The following is a 23,005-nucleotide window of genomic DNA, read 5'->3' as shown; positions in this document are numbered from 1 at the left end:
CATGGTTTGCAGAAACATATATTGCCAATATTTATTCTGGTGTCTCGTTGTTGTAAAATGCTGAGTTTGCTGCTGGGAAATTGTTTGCATAGATCTGGCAACATTCAAACATTTAATCTAAAAATGTACTTTTGTAATTTGATCATATAATGAAAGATCGAGTAAAGCACATTGTACTTATTTACAATGGGGAAAAATACACTAAATAATGAAACCACTGTGGTATCAAGAGAAAAAAACACATTTAAAATTTTTATTTTGCTGAAAGTTGGATGAGAAGCCAGCTGCTGGTTAGCTTAGCTAAGCATGAAGAGGTGCTAGTAAGCCGACTGTATTACCTCCTGACAGAGCCAGGCTAGCTGTTTCTTGCCTTTCTGCTAAGCTAAGTTTATTGGCTGCTCGCCCTACCTTGATATTTCTTGTACAGAGCTCTCAATGATATCATGTAATTCAAATAATATTCAGCAAAAATAACAACTTAATTGATGATGTTAATATGTTCATACACTAATAAAGAAATGTCTATCATTAAGTGTCCAAATATATGAACCTCACTTTTTTTCTTTAATCACTGTTTGTCTGCTCAGGTGTCCAAGGTCAATAAAAATCATGATGTCGCCTGAGGCAAGAAGGAGACGGCAGACCCATTGGCTTGTCCTTTGAAGCCTTTAAAATCCAACCTTCCTACCTGAAGCAGTAGTAATTGGTGTGCAAAGCACACAGCACAGCGCAGATCTCAGGAGCAGTCAGTGCACTTAGCATGACACCTCATCACTGCCTGGGCTTTTCTCAGAGCACCTGAGAGCTTCACATCAGAATTCCATCAGAGTACAGGCAGGTGCTCGTGGTACAATCTGAATGAACACAGGAACAGGCAGCAGTCAATGTCTTTTTTGCAGCCCCCTGTGCAGGACAGCACATCTTGAATCTGCAATAGCCGTGCTGCTCCCCTTCGCCTTGGAGATGCGGTTGGATAGCGCAGTATAATCCCTCTCTAACAACCAGCTCCCCTCTGTGTACTGAAGAGGCAGAGACAGAAGCCTGTGGGTCAGCATTGAAGAGGCTGCTCGGACACTTTGATGTAATCATTCGTATCAGTATTACAGACGCCGAGTTGCTCCACACTCAAATGGGGATGCCTTTGAGGGCTTGTTCTGACATTTGGCTTTAATAACAGGACAAATGATGGCCTGGAGTATCACACACATGGGCTTTTCAGAGGGGCCATCTGTTGCAGAACAAGAGAACAACATAATATCTTATTAACATGCCCCTTCAATCTGGAGTGAGTCGAGGTGTGATTTGGTGTACACATTTTCTTCAAAAGCATCGCAAGAGTGAAATCAGATCACGTGACCTGTGTACTTCATACATCTTGCTTCTGTGAACAAAACTTGCGTCACAATTTCCTTTGAAACCCTTTTTTCCCCCCAACATGACTGAGTGATGACTTACTACATTTTTATTGGATTTAATGTTTATTTTTGCCACATTTTACCTTGATGCACATCACTGCAGCCAGGGCTGTCAATAGTATTTTACTGATATGTTTTATATAACTAAACTGAATCCCTCACATGGAGTGTCGGAACAATACAAGAAACTCAGCTCACGCTACAGGCTCTGAAAAAGGATCATTTTCACAATTTTCTGACATTCCCTTGACATAACATTTATTCATGTCAACAACAAAAAAATCCATATCTTAAATTTGTCCCGTTAAAGTTAGTTGCAGCACTAAACAAAACAACAGACCCACATCCATGTTGGACAATAATTGGTGTACCCTCACACCATCTGCCTCAGTGTTAGCTTGGAAGGCTGCCTGCTCTCAGTCCGTTATACCATTGGTTGTCAGCCATGGGTGTCCCAAACCCCAAGAATCATGAGATTATTTTTTGAAGGATTGTTCTGATTGGACATTCACCTTTTTTCTGTTTCGGCATTTTCAGGACTTTTTCAGATGCAGTTTGTCAGTTAAAGGTCCCAATGCTGAAGAGATGGGTCACCAATACGAACCTGAGGTTTCTTGGCAGTTGCAACTCCAAAAGGTTGATATCCACTGTGTACTACAATAGACTGAGGAGGTCATGACGTGCCCTTAAAATATATCACTTTAAAATAGAACTAAATTTATTACTTCATTGATTTTGTGGAGAATCCTTTCCAACATCATAACTGTGACAGTACCTTTTTTTTTCTTACTCAATTGTGATGCAAGTAGCCTACTTGAATGTTACAAGATTGGAAATACACAGTATAACTAAGCTGTATGTAACAACTATACCCTAATTATGTAGTGTCTACAATTTCAGCGGTCATGCTTTTTCCACTCTTCATCATATTGTTGAAAATGGACGAATGTTTGAATAAAGTGTGTACACATTCAAATATAGTGACTAGAAATATCACAATCAGCTTTGAAGACAAAACCATGTTTAATTTGTGTGTGAAGTATAAACTCACTGTCACATTCACAGAAACAATGGGGAGATGACCTCACAGCCCTTTATGAATTCAGTTTAATGAAAATGGATCAATCATGCTGCAGTTATTGCAGCGCCGTACTGTCTCATGCCTGTCTGACAGCTCAAGTGTTATTAAAGCCGCTCTACACAGAGCAAAGAAAATACACTTGAGCCCAGCTCCATGGCTTTGATTCCAGTATGAAATTCATCCTATTATAGTTACACTTTCGAAAACATTGTTGAGGCTTTGTGCTGCCGCTATTATGCAATGATCCCATTCTGCCAAGCAGCTTAGGCAGTAGGCTAACAGCCACTACAGTTGCATGGTCTGTCCTACTGCTGTCTCATGCATTCATATCAGCCGCAGAGGGAAAATGCACGCTGGAATCTGTCCACGCACATATTTTACACTTCTGAGATCGTCCCTGGAGTGAACCTCAGGATCCAGGAGTGTACGAGCTGTTCGTGTTGGTGGCGACCGCAGTGGGCTTCCAGTCCGGCTGGTAAAAGTGGATGTTGTGGGTGCGAGCCCAGTTTGCAAACACCTTCTTCTCCGTGATGAAGCGGTGGTGGCTTCCTCGCCGGCTCCTCTCGTGGGAGAGATACATGGTGCACTCGTCGGGCCCAGAGGGCTCGTAGTAATGATACGGCACAGAGGGATGGGAGGAGGATCTACAAGGCGGGAGAGCAGAGGAGAAAAGAGAAGAGTGAAGCATGAAAAGGCACGAAAGTCAAAGTGTGAGGGAGAGAAATGGAGTGATAATTATGAGAAGAGGGCGGGGGGAGAAGAGAGTGGAAGTGAGTCACAGTGGGGAAGAAAATGATGACAGCCACAAAGGAAAACAGAAAGATCAGAAGAATGTGTGCTCACAGATGTGTTTATTATACACCATCTTATTCCTCTGATGGCTCCAGTTGCAGCACGCTCAGTGGAAGATTCAGCCACATGAGAGTCACTTCAATCTGCACCCAATTTCTCTATGAATATCCAAATGTGTCAAACTGTCCTTGGCGCCCCGAAGACGACGTTAGCTAAGTAATTCTTGTATTTCGAATGAACCTGAATGTTTTGCAGGCATATTCAACTGTGGTACTTTGCACCTATTCAGTGAATGATGTTTTTATTATAAAAATGTCAAGATGAATGTTCCCACGGGCAAAAAAAAACAAAACGCAGTCATTCACCAGCCTGACTGCATGGCAATAAAAGACACTTGAAGTTGTCACTGCAGGGAGCAAATGTTATATCGTCACTGCAAGTTGAAGACGCCATTAACGACGTACTAGACAAGATTTTTATGTAGGAAGACACCCATGTTGTCACAGTAAATCACAGAGTGGAGCTGCATCCACTCTGTGCACCATTTGTCCTGTCTGCTAAAACAGGAAGTGACAAACTGAAAACTTGAGACCTGAGGATAACGGATTAGATGAGACAGGATGTTACGGAGAGCGTGTGTGTACACAAAGTTAAAATCTTGGTGTCTTTCAAATAATCATGTGAATGATATTATGTATATGATAATGGTCATTTAAAATGAATATGTGGTTTAAAAACGTAAAAAGAAGCCTTTTGCCACTTGGTAAAAATTAGCACATGAAGGTTGATTATCTACACTCGTAATTAACGAGGTGGAATCATCTCGTGTCACTTCATTAAAATTTATGATGCCTGAGAGTCCCGCGAGATAGTGTTTCCACCTGATGAGTCAAGGACACAATACTCTTGGCTTTGAGGTGGTGTAAGTCATGTCAACACTGTTGCTAGGAAACTGCCAATAAAAAGAGGACACTGCCTTGTTTCTTTACCAAAGGTGCTTCATGGTTTTGTGTTTTCTGCATTTTTCAATGTCAAATGTAATCGATAACACTTTAAAAACATTAGCAAACAACACCCGTGAACTCTGAGCTTCAGTTTACAGAGGCTCATGGTGGGCCTTCTTAGGAACACACCAACTATGAACCTACTTGAAGGCACCAAGCAGTCAAGTTTTAGCCTATCCCGACATACCTATGATCACTTTATAATGTCTTTCACCTCATTGTTTTGGTTTTACAGCCTTCTCATTATAGTTTTACCTCGGTCACAGCTCTCATTAGCGGTATTTTCAGACACACCAGGCAGCTGTACTCGGTGAAAGAGCCACAATAAACTCGCTGTGCACTACCTGCTCCACACCCAACAGGCAAAGTGAGTCCCTAGCTGATGATCTAAGAGGAGAATTTAGCGGCTAAGATTTAGCAGATGGCAAAACTCTAATGCTAATGTTTGTTACGTGAATATAAAAGTTGGTAATATGTCAGTGTTGTGTTCTCAGATTGTTCAACTGCCCCAAAGCCTCTGGAAATTTGGGGGCATCAATTACACAGGTAGTTTAAGTAAATTAAGCAAACTTCATCACATCCCTTTGGATGAAAACGACCAACTGGCCAGCTGAGCAAATACCAAACTCTGTGTGTCATCTACAGCACAAAAACGTATGGTATTTGTTAATTGCGATGTGTGTGCAGAGTTGAAAAAAAACAACAACTGAGCACCTAAATTCTTGCATCAAAGAACGATCCGACTGTACCTGCAGAAATTCGGTGGCACCATGCCAAACACGTTGGTCCGGTCACACAGCTCGAGGGCTATGGCCATGGTGAACCATCCGGTACTCAGCCAGGAGTTGGAACTCTTCCTGAAAGACAAAGGTCACCATCTTTAGTACATCCATACTCATGTAGTGTAGATATATCGGGAGTACTGGAGACCAAATGAGATTAAATGGATTAAAGCCGTGAAAACACGTTTCTATATTTTACTTGAGCAATCATCTTTTCGTATATGGAGGCGAAATGACAGATTGAAGAAAGACCGTCTTTGTTTCTATTGTACACAACAATAAAGGAAATATCCATGACTAATACATTTATTCTGGCACTGCTTACATGAAAGCTGACGTGATTGGATCCCCCATTCAAATACAACATCCTCTTATCCCTCCTTTTGGTTTACTCTTCACATGCAAATTAGATTATTAATGGCTGTGGATGCCTTTATCCATTTGGCTCTTTTTTTTGTAAGCCAATATTCAGATGGCCATTTTCTACAGCACAGATGTACCTCAAATTAAGAGAGACAGGAAACCATCATGTGTTGAAGGCAGGAAACCTGCACCTGAATATTTATAGTATAAAAACATTTCTTTCTGTATAATATCTCTCTCAATTAGGAAGTAGAACAGATTCTGCAGGATGCTATACAGTATATATTCCATATAGAATTTACTATTAATCTATGGGATGTCCTCCATCTTTGGATAAAGCTCACAAATTCCTACAATTGTCACTTCCAGTGAATATTAACGAGCTCCCACTTCAAGATACTCATCTATGCTAGCTCACCATTTTGTTTTCTGCTTATAATGACCAGGGAACTTTGATCCTAATAACTGCACTGAAATGTGTTTCTTTCTGATCTTGAGCAACTTCTGTTAATGTCTTACTACCAGTACATTGAAGCACTACATAACAAAATACTTTGCAATACCCTCCCTAAGCTGAGCATTAGTGTGACAATTGTAAATGTGGCACCAATCAAATTCCTTAAAATCCTTCCACACATAACAGACAACTGTTTTAGGGTGCATAGAACTTCATCTTTTGTGAGCAAGCAATTGTGTGTGGAAACAGAAAATGCATTCAGCTTGTCTTAGTTTATTCACACCAAAATAAAACTCAGAGACAAGACTGATTCTGTGAACATTTACCTATCAACCCCCGTTTCCTTTTTAAATAGTTCATCAAATTTCAGCATTTTGTTTCGGGAAATGATGTAGACTTTAAGTTTGGGCAGTAGCTGGTTCAGCAGCTTGAGGTGGTTGTAAACGTTCCCTTTTCCATCCCGTCTCATGAGGCTGCTGGGGCCCCAGAAGATGAACGCCGTGTCTTGGCTCACGTTGAGCAGCTCCTGCCGGCTCCGCAGCACCCTCTGCAGACTGGAGTGAGCTATGACACGCAGGCTTGTTCGCTGACCGACGTCCTGCTGATAGCCGATGCTGGGGGCGTCGTTCATGCGGATGACACAGTCAGAGCTGTCAATTTCTCCGCCTCTCTTGCTCCCAGTTAGATGGCCGGAGCTGGTGACCAGGGCACAAGTCCTGCAGTGCATCTTCAGAGGCTGTAGAGGTGAGAGGTTAAAAGTTCAGAAAAAGTTGCAGTGAAAGTCAAAGAACATTTAAAAACAGGCTGAGGCATAACGCAGGCTTATACCCACCACAGATTTATAGGAAGAATTAGATACTAGATACCAAAGCAAGGCTGAGCAGTGCTGCTGTATCCAGGTTTTAATTGTTAAATCCATAGTAAGCAGTGAACACAAAGTACAGCTAAGGATGATGGGGATGTCATCAGTTCTGCAAATATTTGGTAATACTGCACACATTAAAATGTTGATGTGCCAACTGCACCGAAGGAAAAGTTATGGGATTACAGATCAGTTGTTGTATGTGCAACATTTCATGGACGTCTATCCAATAGTTGTGGAGATATTTTATGCAAAACCACAAAAATTATAATCCCGTGGTGGTGCTCAAGGAAAAGTCGCAAGACATTGCCCTCAAAAAGAAGCCAAAACGTGAAGTAGCAAAAGGGGAAAAAAATGAATCTGCAACCAACCATCAATCTCAAGTAGTATTAGCAGAGATCCTTATGGTTTGACCTTAAAATCTGCCAAGAGGAAAAAAAAGAATGGCCCTCAAAGAGTTCAGCACAGTGTGCTCAAAAGCACATGCCAACAAAGAGGCTCACTTGATGTAAAGCATCTGTGGTAAAGAAGACAAAACTTTACAAATAAGTTCCAAACTTTTTAAATTTATATTCACAGGTTAATGAGGTTTTCCATCACACACAGACACACACCTGAATAGAGCATGAATACAGTGACAGAATTGAAACAGAATTGAGCAGCTCGGCTGGTAATGGGATGTTCTGTCAGGTATCCTATTATTCAAATGCACTGCAGATTATCACGGTTGACAGTAGAGCAGGGGCTGTTCTCTGCAGTACCTTTTGGTTTTTGTAGGAAAAAAATCACAACTACACATAAGCCTGTACCTTTATTCAGAACACAGAGCAATGTTCTTTTTCCACAAAAACAAGGGATGCCTGTCGTCAGGAACACGCTCCCTTTGTCCACTTCACACAGAAAATCATTGATGTATGCCAGGTTTGTGAATGTAGTATGTATTGCAGAGCTTGCATTGCATTTACCTGGTATTCAGGTTGTTCTGCCCAACCAGGCTTTCAAAATTGGAAAAAGGCGAGCTCGGATTGAATGATCCGACAGCGAAAACCCAGAGACTCTTCACATGAATTATTCCCAACCTTAATAGGGAGCTACATTGGCATTCTGAACTGTGCTCTGAGCTTCACACTCCATCAGTTTCTGAGGTGGCAATGTGTGTGTTCAACTCTGTGCGTGCGTGTCTGTGTGCGCATACAGGTAATATTACCATCGCCACAGGCTGTGCTGCTCCCACTGCTATATTTATAATACTCTTCCACTATCTCTGTGACCCCACACTGAATGATTGCCTAGTGTGGGTGTATGTGTGGGCGTAGGTGGTGTGGATGTCCTCAAATCTTAGCTGGATGTGGCCCCAGATATGTAGTACAATCACGTTTCTATGGCAAGAGTCTGCAACTATCTAAAAGTGTCTCAATAAAATAAACTGTCGTAATCCCCTCTATACACAAAAACACACATAATCGCTGTCTTTGTGTTGAGGACCAGGTATTTCTATTCTCCTTCACATTCCCCAAAACAATCCACATCCTGTTGGAGTGAGTTTGCACTCTCTGTTCTCAGACCCCCTTCCCTCCATCACAGGTAGGCAGGCGCGAATTACGTGCTTCACCACACAAACACAACCTCCCTGACTCAGCCGGGGCAAAAAAAAAAAAAACTAAAATCACAGTCCTCTCAGCTGCTTCTTCTTCTACATACGACAGATAGAGTGCATTTCCCCTTCGGCACCGTCCAAACAATTACTCCCAAGCAACTTTTAATCATTCTGGAAGTTGGGGAATGTGTTAAACTAGGAAAAGGCAGTTGAAGGTTGCATATAAAAGTGTCCTTGACAATCATGTTGAGGCTCCGGTGCCAGTCCCCCTATAGCTTCTGACAGCTTGATGACGCTGGGAAAGAGGCGCTTGCAGACCATGTATCACTACGAGAGGGGCTTTCAGTATCAGATAAATATATCTGAGATGGCAGGCGGCTAAAGAAGTAATCCACAGTCTGTTGAATGAATGAATAATTAGTATAATCTGTTGCATTTTACCTCATAATCAACCTTGAATTAACACAGCGGCCCTTTAATTTGTGAAAAAAATAGCACTTGAACAAATGCTGACTCCCACACACACACACACACACAAACACACTCGGGCTGCACTTTATCATGAGGACAGAGGGCTGCCTCCCTTAATCAATAATGCATAGCCTTGTAAGAAATACATTGTCTTGGATACACCGATCCAAAAAGGCAATGATGCGATGCCGGCTGGATTAAAGAGAGCCGTGGCGAGACTTCCAGTGTCATGGCTGTGTAGTATCCATGTTTCGTCACAATCAAGAGTCTTGGTCGTTGCCACTTTTGGATGGACGATGAGGAATTGTGCTTGTATTTAATCGCATCCAAGATTTAACTTTGGTAACACTTCATCTTACAGGTCTGGAAATTTCATGGTAAGCTGTTCATTATGTCTTGCCATGCACCATACAGTATCAAAAACAACACCCAAAGTATACTAAGTTTTTATGCCAGCTCTTGGATTATTGGTCGACAATAGGATGATGATAACTGCTGAGTAACTAAATTACATTCTGTTGCATTTGTATTTTGCTGTTGTTGGCCTTATGAGGGGTGCCTGCATGGTTTCCATGCCTGTTTGTATGTTTGGATTATTCTATTGTATAACTTAGGAACTTGGAAAGAGAACACTGTTGCATTCAGTGCAGCAGTAGAAGACGACGCAGTCAATTACAGCCCACACACCGACTCCCAACTCATCAGTATGATCCTGTTTATATACTTCCCAGGGGATCCCAGGATCATAATTGCTTTCAGAGCAAACCCCATCAGTCAGCCTCTAATATTGCACCAGAGCCTCCAAAGTGCCTCCGATCGTGCAGCCTCCGGCTGCACCCATTTCAGTTTAAATAGGAAAGCGAGTACAGACCTACCGGAAAAAGACTTGGCAAGGGTTTATAGGTCAGTGAGGAGTCATTGGTACTGAACAAGACAGACCCCATTGTAATTGTTACCAATGGAGTCAAAGAATAAGGCTGATGTTATTCTGTATGTATCTTGTTGTCAACAAGTCTAATCCTCACACTGTCTCATGGTTATAGCTTTAAATTAACGTTTCTCTTGAGTTTTCACATCATTAGAAACATTGGGGGGGTGTAAACACAACTCAATACAACATAAAAAAAGGTTAGAAATGTGATATTTTTGATGCAGAAATGTTACATTTGAATTCTTTATATTATGTTTTGTAAGCGGACGAAAATGGATGGATGGATATTATGGTTTGTCCTTATCTTAAACTTTTTGTGTAGTATGCCAAAATATTCCTGTGCTATTAAATCAAGGTAATGATCACAACTGACTGGAGGATTTTGTTATTCACCACCATTGTCAGAATTAACTGATCACCCCCAATGATATTCTGATCCCAACTCATCATACGCTACAACTTTCTTCAGAAGTGGACCTTCAACATTAGACACTACCGGTTACACAAAGACTGATGCACAATGGGATGCCCTCAAAAACTCCCAAATTGTACAGATGCAAAAGATTACTTTGATCTGGATTTATGTGTGAGGAAAAACACATAACACAAACTAACCAAAAGAAAGTAAGAAACACCAAAACACGATTCAATTTAATTATCAGCTGCAGATTAAGTATGATACTGAGTATTCATGTCTGAAAGGTGGTATGTGGAAAATTATTGTGGCCATGTTTGTTATAATAAAGAAACATTTATGTATTTAATTGTTTTTTTTGAATATCAATGGATGAACCATATTAGGCTTTGGCTATACAAGAGGATCAGGTCATTGTTGTTTTTGGTCTTTAAATGGCATTTGTTGACATTAAGAAAAATGCAGCTACCTCCAATAATCCTCACATCAACATTAACTGTACACTTTATTACTTTTCCAGAATTAGACTATTGGCTCAAGTGAGAGCAGAGGTGGATTCGGTGGCACCTGTTGGGTGATGTGAAGGCTTAACGATCTGCTTCCTTTTCTCTCCGAGAATCAATTAATTACAGCTGAATCCTCCTGACAGTTGACATCTCATTAAGCTCCTCCTGGTGGCACACATTCAACTCGCAATCCTGAACTCGGCCCATTTCTCAATTCGAGGGAACGAGAAGAGATAATAAAAGGCGCTTGTTTTCATCTCCTTCACCCAGTCAACCTCAGATGAAGGAGAGAGGCGGGTGGCTAAATCCCAGAGGACGTAGCCCTCATTAGCAGCACAGACAACGCAACGACCCATCCCAGACAACATATCCAGATACAGATCACATGTTAACACCAGGTGTGATTGGTGCCTTAAGGTATATACAAATCAGGCTATGTAAAGTCAGTCTGAAGAACATGCCGGATATCTGTTTTGCCTCAGGTGCACACTTACTTTGAGTGGAATTTGCATATCCTGGAACTTCATCCATTAAGTAAGCTACATGTTATCACACTTACTCTGTAAGATGTCCTAAAAAAAAAAAAAATAAAAAAAATAAAATAAAATTATACGTTAGAAAGGAGTCAGCACAGATACGGCACATAATAGCACCAATTTGTCCATGGCTGGCTGCATTAAAGGCTGTCAGAGCACAGAAAGGTATCGCCCATAATAAGTTGGTACATCATAAACTAGCACAGGCACACAGCCCACATTCATGCTTCCACACAGCCTTTGTGATTAGAGCACATAAAAGGCCAATGTAGATTGATTCTGCTGACAGTTCTTCAAAAGGTCAACATCCCTTTAACTGGAATCGGCAAAACATCAGCCAGGCTGGGAAGATGAGTAGCCAAGCGCAAGAATGGAGCGGCTGTCTATTTGGGCGTTTCAAACTCAAAAGTGTGTGTGATTTGAAAGGGTCTATTCAACCCGGCCGCTCTAATTACTGTAGCTTGTCAAAGCAAAGAAACGCGCCCCAGAAGAGGACATCTCAGGAAAAACGTGCAGACATTGCAGAAGACATAATGAACAGCGAGACTGCCATACATCCGCTCAAGATATCCCACATAAAGGCAGCGCGCCATCACTTTGAAGTCTGATCTCACAGCGTTTGGATTTGTGGGATTCAAGGCTGCTTTTCGCCAATTTCTCACATCACTATTAAACACTGAGAAGGATGGAGGAAAAAGCCAAATGTCTAGCCTTTAACCCTCAGTGCATGAAGCAGCACAGACTGATTAATTTGTGCTGGGTGATTTGCACCCACATAGGTGAGAAATAAATTAGACCATCGCCCATCTTAGTGAAATCACAGCCCATGCAAGCAAGATAAGCGCATAAGTTAACATGAGCCATAAAAAGGCACATTAGATCGAGCTCTCATCACATTTTCAAGCATCCCTGGCACCGATGAGGGCATAACATTTTAACAACGTGTTTGGGCATCTGCATGGGCTTTTTCTGCATCTATGATCAGTGCTGTGTTAATGTGTGTTTTAATGTGTACGTGCACACGCGCGTGTTGCTTGTTTAAGAGCCAAGATTTCCTCCAGCAGCAGACCTCAGACGACCCTGGAGGGAGCAGTACAGACTGATCCACCCACTCCACAGATCCAACAGCAGGTATGGTTAGTCATTCCCCGGCTCTGTCTCAGATAGCAGCAGCAGAGCTGGAACCCCCCCTCCCCCTGGGAGAGGGGGGGCCGAGTGACACTAAGCGGTATGAAAATGTCGCAGCGTGGATCTGTCATGAATCAGTCGTCATCCAGGAGGAGGTGGACGTGCAGGAAAGACTGCACCGCAAGAAAATTCTGAACTGAAGTCACTGCCTCTCATTTCTCTTAAGAATCCGTAGATGAATATTTGTTTTAATGAGGTCTGATGAGGTAAAACATCTCAGAGAAAACATCTGAAGAAAGTACAGGAAGCCTCAGCCGGATCAAACCTCAAACTCTCTCAAACACTCATGTCACTGATCATTAATCACTGAGAGGTGAACTGTAACCAACACTTTTTTCCCTCCAAATCCTCTCCTCCGCCCGGCGCTGCCTGAGCAAAGCAATGTCCTTTCCACTCTGCTGTGCCTCGCTGCGTATCTCTCTCACTGAGGGGAGAAACGACGCTGTCGGAATCATCCATCTATCTGAACGAGCTGTCTGTAACACTGAGCCGGGTCCAAGCGATAGGCCTCTGCATTACAATAACACAGACTTATACGACCAAAAGATTACAGCGGCAATGTCTTGAGTAGCCCTTCTAGAAGAAATCCATCCTGTTTTAAGTGCTTTTGTCACTGAATATTTCATGGTTGGACACATTAATTATGAATCAAGAAACGGAGTAAACTACAGAGAGAATTTAGAAATGGTGGCGCTGCGGCAGGTTCAGCTTTTGATTTCAGAGTTTAAGAGCTTAATTGTAATTACCGTGGTCTTACAGCTGGAATAAAGCTTCAATTAATTCCTCCTTAATCTGAGGCTTTTCCTCGTTAACAGAAATTGTTTATAAATTTCACTTACCGCATTTATTGCCAAAAAAAGGGTGCACTAATTACAAAAATCAAAATGAAATGCAAAAAACATGCAAATAATCAATGTATTACCCAAAGTGAAAAAACCTTGACATAATGTTGGACACAGAACAGGCTTTCCCAGTTCCCCCTGAAACCAGGCCAGTTCCCAATGCTTCAAAAAGCCATTTTCAGCGCATACCTGAGCTCTGCATTAACATGCCAGTCTCTCCGCTTTACCTGAATGATAGCAGAATACAGATGAGCTGCGAGTTTTGGATTACATATGTACGAAGGTGCCACAGCAATCAGTGTTGCTTTTTGAGGGTTAGCTGCTCGACACGTATGTCACAAATGCACATGAGACATATATTATTTCCTGTAGAATGGCTATCCTTAAATGCTATTGTTCAGCCAATGTGTGTAATACTCTAACTGGCAACAGTTAATTAGCTCATTAGTGGTCAATTATTTCATAAATACATAAGACATTTGAGGACATCATCTTGGTGCTCTAGGAAGCACCCTTTGACATTTTTCACCATTTTCTTAAATTTTTTAGACCAAACAACCCAGCAATTAATCAGGGAAATAAAAAATGTTGTTAGTTGCACCCCTATTATATATAAATTATATATAAAAACGACACACATACCGAACAATATTTGGATTTTTTTTTTCCTGCCCCAAATTTGGAGAATGGATTAATTTGTAATACAAGAAAGTTGAAATTCTCTGTTTGCAGCTTCCTATTTATCTATGACAGTAGAGCGAATATTTTGGGTTGTGGACACAAGAAATTTGAGGATGTCATCTAGACCAAACTACTATCTGATTAATCAAGAAAATACGAAAATAATCATTAGTTGCAGCCCTGGTATCGAGCAAAATTTGTCCAACACACATCCCAGACAAAATCAAGATGTTTTTCCTGCAATTTTTCTCCTCAGTCTGGTACGAAAAAGCCCCCATATGCTGCCGGCGCCTATATCTCCACTGCTGGACTCTGTTGGCTGCCAGTAATGCCTTTATCCCCAAATCCCACTCCTCTCACACAGGAACAGAATGAACTGACAACAACCTGAAGTCTCACCCCAAACGCTGCCATTGTTTTTGCTGGAACAAACAGCCGAGCTAAAGTTTAACCTTTGTCTCTGTGGTGGGTGAATGTTTAAGCCTTGCAGCTACATGAACCACCTTCCTTCCCATTTCACTGAAAGTTGAAGAGATTTCTTGCTTTTCTAAAGACAAACTGGTAACTAAATATAACTGCACGGGTGCTGTTTAATCAAACAGACGATCGTTCAGGTGTTCTTTCTTCTGGCCTGCTTCAGAGCTTTCAAGCAAATCATAATCATGCCATAGTTTTGGACATGGAATGATATTTCAAAGGAAGAATCAGTTGCACCCTCATCAACAGAGGACAGATCATCTCCCGATGCACAGATGGTGCATGTTTACCTTGTGATCCATGACACCCGTGTACCCCTCGAGGGTTGACGTTTGGTCTCTCTGCCGTCTCTCCGGCTTCGTGGTGGATGGAACAGCTCCATCTACACGTCTGGACGACGATGACGCTGATGATGCCATTGAGGAAGGTGGTCTGCCACCAGAGCTGCTGTTGTACACCAACATAAAGCCGGTAACCATGGTGACAATGATAATGCCACTAACTCCTTGGCACTGGAGAGACACATGAAAGACACAAGTTCAAAGGAGGGAAAGCAACATGGAAGCCAGAAAATAAGCCACAGAGCTTGCATTTCTCTGGTCGAGAATTCACAGCTAATTAAATGTCAGCGTTCAAAGCTCAGGCATCACAGTAACAACAGCTGCTCTTTGCTCGTGCAAGGCTGCGCATGAAATGTCAGCTGTGTCACTCAACACGGCGCTGTCAACACGTTGTACAGAGCGGTGCGAAAGTAGGAAGAGAGGCTGCTGGATTCAAAACATGGTCCCGGCAGACAAATCAACAACCTGCGCTCCTAAAACATTATCATCATGACTATAGAAACGGGATCAATTAACCAACTGCAATAAAATATATATATTTTTTTTTGTATTGTTTTTTTTTAAAGTGCAATCAGGTCACAGTAGGCTCGCAACTCACTTCTGGGCAGCAAAAGGCACAAAAGCCACGAAAAGGAAACATCACAGTGATGTTTCCTGAAGGGTCTCATTCATAATTACCACTCTTATCTTCATCTTCATTTCCCCTCGTTTCCAGCCGCAGACCGAGCCTTCATCCTATCGGGGCCAGGAGCTCTCTCGCAGAGCGTCGGGACTCTTCAGCATGCAACACTTGAGCAGCGGCATCAGCGGGATGAGCGCGCAGCGAGCGACGGCGACGCTCCACTACTCCTCTCCCATGCTCTCCTCCACAGGGACGCCCTCCACTCAGCACCGCGATCCTCAGGGTCCTAAAGTCCTCGGCTTTCACTTAGTTGAGTGTTTACTTCGCTCTCAGGGTTCACTGGAGGTTCAAGAGATGGTAATTACAAAAAATGACATTATGATAATGTGCAACACGCAGTCCTCCTTTTAAATATTAAAAAAGGGGCTCGGCAGCTTTTTCTTTAAAGAGACATTGTGTGTGTTTCTCTATATCTAACTTTACATCAATAATCCCTTTATTGGCACAGTCACCAAATGACAGTCATTATTCTTAACACATTGTGGGAAACTGCTCATTTTCTGTGCAGTTTTCGTCCCTTTCATGCAGAATGACATTTAATTTCCCCATGACCCAGTGATGCATTCAGTCTAGATTGTCAGAATGGGTGGATGGTTTTCTAATGACATGTTTTTATTCTCATGTTAATCAGTGTGCTCATTGTGTCCCTACATCCAAATCAAATCTCCATCCAAATATTGTTATCTTTTAAACGTCTTGGCATTTCAAAAAAGGTCCAGTGTGTAGGATTTTAAAGATTAAAGGTAGAGTAATGGAATGTGATATATGGTTTTCATCAGTGTATAATCACCTAAATGTAAGATTCAGTGCGCTTTTCTTATGCTAGACAAGGGTGTCAAGATTAAATGAGAGGTCTCATCACCATCAATCAGTTTGGAGGGATGTGATACCAGAGTGTATCTTTCTCTCCATCTGCACAGCATGTGTTTGTCAGTAGACAGGAGGGGGAAAAGCACATTTTTTGCCTCAATAAGGGAGGGTGAGAGAAGGTGTGCTCAGGTGGTAGCAATTTGTAACCTCATTTCTAGATGCCACTAAATTCCACACACTGGACATTAATGGAGCCCAGCACGTGACGTTTTATAGTGAGTGTTTGCTGGTTATCATATTTCTTAATGGAGTTTTTCCACTGAGAGTTTCTTTTCCTCCTGGAGACAGCAAGTGTACAGTCATCATTGGCTGAAAGGGTGAGCTTTATTAAAAAAAAGCTGAATGATATAAAACCAAGAATCCAGGAGAACCAAAAATGAGTCCAAATGACCAAGTAGAAACAAAAGAACTTAAACAAAAGCAAAGTAAAAATCAATTAAAAACACAAGGAACAAAAATCAGAAACATACCAGGTTGAGACACTGCCGATGGCACTGGAGGTAAGACATGAGGGAACACAAAGACTTTATCCACACACACACACTAACGAGGGGATGAGGTACAGGTGGAGTAATGCGGGAAAAGGACAGGTGAGACAAAGGAACAGAAAAACGCTAAAGGGAGGGAAAATCACACAGATGGAGGAACTGAAAAGCAACACCAGACACATGAGGGCACAATTTCAAAATAAAACAGGAATCCCGAGAAACAACAAAAAAGCGGGATCATCCTCATGACTTTATGTGTCTGCTGGGAGCAACGACTGCTTCTGAGGTAAAACACAGCCATCAAACATAACATGCAAGGTTGCAGTGACATTTTTCTTTACCGTGCAATACTACCACAGCTGCCATTGCATATTTTTTGTTGTATGTAGTTGTTAGTGTAATGTGCTTACTGACAACAATAATGCTCACAGACCCGAGAGTGATCTGGGAATGCACTTCTGTACGTAACATAATAAGACATAAATTTGGGCAGGTCTAAAATAAAAAATAAATGAAAAAAATGAATCTTTCTTATACTGACACAATTTCACAGATCCCTTGGTTATGCAGAGATATGAGGACATTTCATTTTGATAGCAGTACTTCACGGGCTGATGATATTTAATCCTGAACGACAACATGAAATACATGTTTTGAGTGAGTTACAGCAGTAAGTAGGTCAGATGAAGTCTGTACAGTATACTTAACATTGTTACAGTAGCACTTAATGTGTTATGAATAGTAAATGTGTATCATAATATGAGCAAACCACTGAGTTAGTTGCCTCATCCGGTCTGTTTTTTAATTGTATTGCATCCAGCTAAACGTTATGATAGGATTACTTTTATTCTTCAAATAGCGTTGGTGAAACCACAGATAAAGCAATCACTGTCCTTGATACAGTTCATCAACTTTTTTTTGTCATCCAAGTCGATTTTTGGGACATCTCATTTAAGGACAGGATAATGTTTCTCTCGTTTGTCACGGCAACCTGAACAACTAAATCTGCACACGGTAGCCAGGGTTTGCTGGAGGCTGTAATCTAGTCAGAAGGAGAATTGAAATGGGAAATGAGTCTTTTTATAGGCGCCCTCCTTACTGGCATCATTGTGTGCATTCACTGATGTGCTGCTCGTGTCATTCCTCAGAAAGTCTCACTTCACAAACTGAAATGTGTCTGTTGGCTACGTGGGAATTGATAAGTAATTTATCTCAAGAACAACAGAGAATATCCCGGCTGCATGCGGTAAGAAAAATCAGGGTAGCCTACTTTATAGCTACAGTGGGAACAGCATGTATTCCCTCTTATGTTTTTTTGGCCCAGATTTGTCCCTTTTAGACTAATTAGCTTTCAATCTGAAAGCCAGATACAGTGATTCATAAAGAACATGATGTGATACAGGATGTCTAGATATCTAAACGCAGTGCAATGTATGACATAATGCAAAATGATACAGCTGCCTCTTTACATAAATACAAGCCAGCAATGCAGTTTAGCTCCCAGAAATTACTAAAGCAAATTTACGGTTTAGCTCCCACAAATTACTTTGGCGATGCAGTTTAGCTCCCGGTAGTTACTTAAGCAATACAGTTTAGCTCCCAGCAATTGCTTAATGCAGATTAGCATCAGTTACTTACGTAATGCAGTTTAGCTCCTCGCCTAGCCCGCCATCCTTCAACCTCACCTTGCTTTTCCAACAAGTCATACTCCTTTAGCTGCTACTTCCAACAAATGACAAAAGATAGCAATTCAATTTAGCACCAACTCTTCAACAAACCCGATAAATATTCAAAATCTTTGCTACATTATGAGTAGGCTGCTATTTAACCTTGAAAGCCAGCTATGCAGTTTAATGTCACCTTTTGAACATCTAGCATTCAAACCTCTCGTACAGTACAGTAAGATGACATTTCAGCCACAAGTTAAACGTGAGCGGTGGTTTCTGCAACAAATAAATTCTTGTTATTTATTTCTAAGTGGGGTTTTTTGTATATGTGTATGTATATCATACATACTGTACAATGGACTTTACTTTTATTTATCCTGCCACTCCTATCTGCCTTCACCTCCTATTACTTCATTCCCCTGACCTAAGCTCCCATTTCTTTTCACACCTGAACCACATTTCTTTATCAGCCCTGCAGCACATAAACCGGCCAGTCCGCTTTTGAGCCACCTTTGTCTGTCTGACTGCTTACCTGCTTATTTGCATCTTCAGTGGGTCATTTAACAATTGGAATGGCTTAACTACTCTTAATTTGGGTTATTCTGCTGCCTCACATCACCTGGCCGACAAGATGTAATTTCATGTAGCCTTTTAGAAACAGACCTACAGCTAGAGTTGTTTCAAAGTTTGGAAATCTCATGCAAGATATTTTGATCACCTTTGCTTAGTAGTTTAGCATTTTTTAACAGCTAAGACTGTTATCTACTGATCCGAGCCTCTGAGGGCAACAGCTCTGAAATGGAACCACTAGTAGAGCCAGGTCATTTGTTGGTTTGACAGCAATCAATACTTTTTAAAAAAAATCACAATAAGTCCTACATGGGAAATGTATACTAGTGTAAGGCTGCTAAAGTAGATAACATTTCTCTTTGAGTTCTTGTTAGAGGTCTACTGCATGATAGATAAGAAATGCATGACAACAGTCGAAGAGGCACTGCACTCTGTTCAAATTATACGTAAAACATAAATCATATGAAGTTGGAAACATAGATATATTTATTGTTTCCCAAAGATACGCAGTATTTCTGCCTAGTCACTGTTTTCTTTGACACTGCATGGTCATATGATTGGTAGAATAATTTAAATCACCTAATTATCTGTATCACTGAGAAGCAGTGCCTCATAATACAACTTGCCATTGTGAATTCAGAGGATTAGGTTGCTGGCAGTCTGTGTTTTTTGATTAGAGGTGTCCCCGAGGTCTCAAAACACAACTCCAGGGGGCACACTCAACAAATACACACACACACACACACAAGGGCAAGGCAAATGTCTGCGGAACGCAACCTTTTTTAATTAACTCGATCCTCCTATGCAGTGAGGCGCCAGACAGCTGTCTGCCTACGCTGAGCCAAATACAATACAAGTGTGAAATGTGCTGTTTGCACCTGTTTTCTATGCCAAAAGCTGTTTGTTTTCCTCATTATTATGTCCCCAAATTTGAAGAGTAGATGCCTCTGGGTGTCAGTAAATTAACCTAAACTAAGACTTGTCAATGGACTATGATTGCATCCCTGAAGCTGTTCATGTTAAAGTGCTGTATGCAGTATTCCACTATATGTTATACCATGCTCGGTGACAGTGGAGGTTAAAAATTATGCACAAAATGTGAAGAAGTAACTGTTTTGATATTATGACTTATGTGTTTTGTGTTGGAGAGATGTTTACTGAAGTTAGCATGCTGACCATCTAGCCCCAGCCGGTCCCGGTTCAAAGTGAGCACATTCCCCCAGAGCTCTGAACTCCTCCGGACCACTAGCTGCATGGCTAACTGAGCTATCTGGCAAATACCAGCTCTGGTTTGCAGTAGTTAGCGGTTACCCCGGTGATATGCTTCGTCCATTTTGTTTTTGAGTATAAATACAGCAGGAGGCCAATTCTTACATATTGCTCCTTTAACAGACTATTTAAACTACCTATTGCATAGGCATAGGTAAAACCACTATTAATCTCTAAAGCTGCAGTAAACAAAAGCAGAGGTGGAGGAGTGGTGAAATGTTATTCTGTTCTCCGGTCCAGACAAATACTTTGCACTGGAGCTGTGACACAAGTTTAAAAGGAGAGCATTTAGGAGATAGATACAAGCTTTACGCTCTGCAGTTTCAGGCCCAAGAGATAAAACATCTCCATTCTCTTTGCAAATTGTCTCTGCTTACAGACAGATCATTGACTCATCGGCTGGCAGCTCAACCAATCCCAGATGCAATTTCCTGTTGTGCAATATATGTTTCTCCAAACAGTTGTGTTCATCCGATCGATTCCAACCATCTATAGTGCACTCTCTTATTCATTTACACAGTGATGCTGTATCACTTCCTTTATGGTTGGACTTTCAGTTTTTTAGGAGTCAGCAGGGCAACAACTGTAACCACTGAATGAATAAAGAAAAAGGGTGATTGTGTTGAGTGCATTTCCTTCTGCCTCTGATCATAAAAAGCTAACCAGACTGCAAATGGACAAATGGCACAGAGGAATAAATTGCCTTTTGTTTCATGAAGTGGAAAAAGGATGCAAACCAAACCAGCGCTAAATGTGACTGTATCTGTTATGCACCCTCTTGATTGTGTAATTAGCAGGCTGTTGGCATTCATCACTTTCGCTGAATGACAAGCAGATGGGCTGGCGAGTGTGGAAAACGTTGTTATTCTGAGAGGCGACCACAATTCACCTATGATAAGTCATTGTCCTTGTTCAGTCCTCGCAGGATTAGTGAACCTTGTGAACAAATACTTTGCTTGACCTTGAAACACAAGTTAACATGATGCTTGAAAAAATGGAATGATGGAATGATACAGCAACACTATTAATTTCTACTAATGCACGAATGCACACAACAGCACGCAGTATGTTTCCAACTGAGCTATAAAAATCCAGGGTCCATCTGGCTGTGGTATCAATCTATTTATAGCTTCAAAACCCAACTGCATCAGACACCGATAAACAGAAGTGTTAAAGATGCATTATAAATGTCTCTGAAAAAACATAGGACGGAGAAACAACCCTTTACAGATCTGTCATTCCAACAAGCCTCCTGTGCACGAACACTGAGAAAGGTTTCCCCAGTGAAGTGGGAGACATTTGTGTCCAGCAGCTAAATTTGTGAAATGAAAACTGAGAAGGACTAGGTGCCATTTTGAGGATTATAATGTGGTAGTTATGTATTTTTTCCTTTAAAAACAATGTCTGACACACATTTGGGAATTTTATATGTAGGCCTTAATAAATGTGCTGAGGGCCGATCTTCAGAGTGCTCTACATGTATCGCACTTGGCGTTAATGTGATCCTGATTCTCCCCGTGTGCTACAGGCAGTGATCCTGCCACATCAACACATGATCTATCCCAGGGGGAAGTCAATCCCTTCTTAATGACTGGCCTTTGGCAAGCTGAGCTCTCATTACTTTTATCCACAGCGCTAAGAGAGACATCACTTTTTAGATGTCAGTAATACAAATTACCTGTCTTATTTCTAATCCAATCTCACATTAAGTGCATGAAATATTAACGTTTTAGATATTCTGCGAGGGATAATGTTTGGCGATGTGGCAATTAACATCGAGGTAACTTCCCTTTAGCTGCCACTGTCACAGATAAAACATGATTCTGTCTTGATTTTACTTTGTAAATTCTGTATGAAAATCTCACCCTGGATCTCTTGGATCCCCCGGTAACTGTACATGTCACTAGAATGGATACTGATATTCTCTCAAAATTAGTGTGCGTCTGTATGTGCCAACAGATATGGACCTTATTAAGGACTCAATACATCAAATGGGAAATGTTGTAGTTATTCTTCCACTACATCTATCTAAATTTACTTACAGGACAATATTTTACCTAAAAACATACAGCTCATAAATGTTTGAAATGTGACAGTTGTAGTTGTTAGAGTAAATGTTAGGTGCCTGAGTTAACCTGGGTTGTTTGTTTTTGTTTCTTTTGCCAAAGTAAACTGCCCTCTGGGACCATGTGGGTGTGTAACGATTGTACTTGATTTACATCTCTTAACCTGCTGTTAGTTTTGTTGCACCTGTTTGGCCGGAGGAACTTTTCCAGAATTCCAGGTTCCAGAATAGCGCCACCTGGATTCAAACTTGTCAGCCAGAGAAGGTGGAGAGACCTGTGGGTGAGCAAGACATTTAGGTAGATTAATTAAGTGTTTTTCCAAAAGTTGTGTATGCAGGTCATTTGATTTGGACTTTGTTTAGACTTAAAGGATAAGTTCACTCAAATATGAAAACCCACAAGTCGATGGAAAGTCGGCTTAAGTTTCTTAGTCCACAAAACATTTCTGGAGCCTCACAACAAACTGCAAAAAGCACATGGGTATATATGTATATCCAGAGACCTGGTTTATACTAAACTGTATGGAGCACAGTTTTTTTCCAGTATTTTTTCATGTTTTCAAACAAGTCCCATCTACATTAGTAGTAGTTGTTGCTGTTGTTCTGTAAGGCATGAATGTATTTTCATTTCTGGGTGAACTTGAACACAAATG

At 41.2% G+C, this 23,005-nt stretch overlaps 2 protein-coding genes across 3 annotated transcripts in view; one reads left to right on the top strand and one right to left on the bottom strand.

The window, feature by feature from the left end:
- Positions 1–2,419: 2,419 nt before the first annotated feature.
- On the bottom strand, positions 2,420–22,611 carry st6galnac5b (ST6 (alpha-N-acetyl-neuraminyl-2,3-beta-galactosyl-1,3)-N-acetylgalactosaminide alpha-2,6-sialyltransferase 5b). 2 transcript variants are annotated; one of them, XM_030432744.1, is made up of 6 exons: positions 22,538–22,611; positions 15,420–15,702; positions 14,691–14,912; positions 6,221–6,630; positions 5,042–5,149; positions 2,420–3,140 (listed from the first exon to the last, which is right to left on the bottom strand). In XM_030432744.1, the coding sequence occupies exons 2-6, from the start codon at positions 15,438–15,440 to the stop codon at positions 2,906–2,908; spliced, it is 996 nt and encodes a 331-aa protein (XP_030288604.1). In that variant the 5' UTR covers positions 15,441–15,702; positions 22,538–22,611; the 3' UTR covers positions 2,420–2,905. The 2 variants fall into 2 exon arrangements, with proteins under 2 accessions (XP_030288604.1, XP_030288603.1); XM_030432743.1 differs by lacking the exon at positions 22,538–22,611 and adding an exon at positions 16,764–16,904.
- erich3 (glutamate-rich 3) overlaps positions 16,838–23,005 on the top strand; it is a 75,656-nt gene continuing 69,488 nt past the window's right edge. Inside the window, exon 1 of the mRNA XM_030432733.1 lies at positions 16,838–17,067. The gene's annotated coding sequence lies outside the window, so the exon portion shown is untranslated. The remainder of the gene's footprint in view (positions 17,068–23,005) is intronic.

Source organism: Sparus aurata, chromosome 11 (assembly GCF_900880675.1).
Source record: "Sparus aurata chromosome 11, fSpaAur1.1, whole genome shotgun sequence".
NCBI classification, from domain to species: Eukaryota; Metazoa; Chordata; class Actinopteri; order Spariformes; family Sparidae; genus Sparus; species Sparus aurata.
This window is presented reverse-complemented; position numbering and strand designations above follow the sequence as displayed.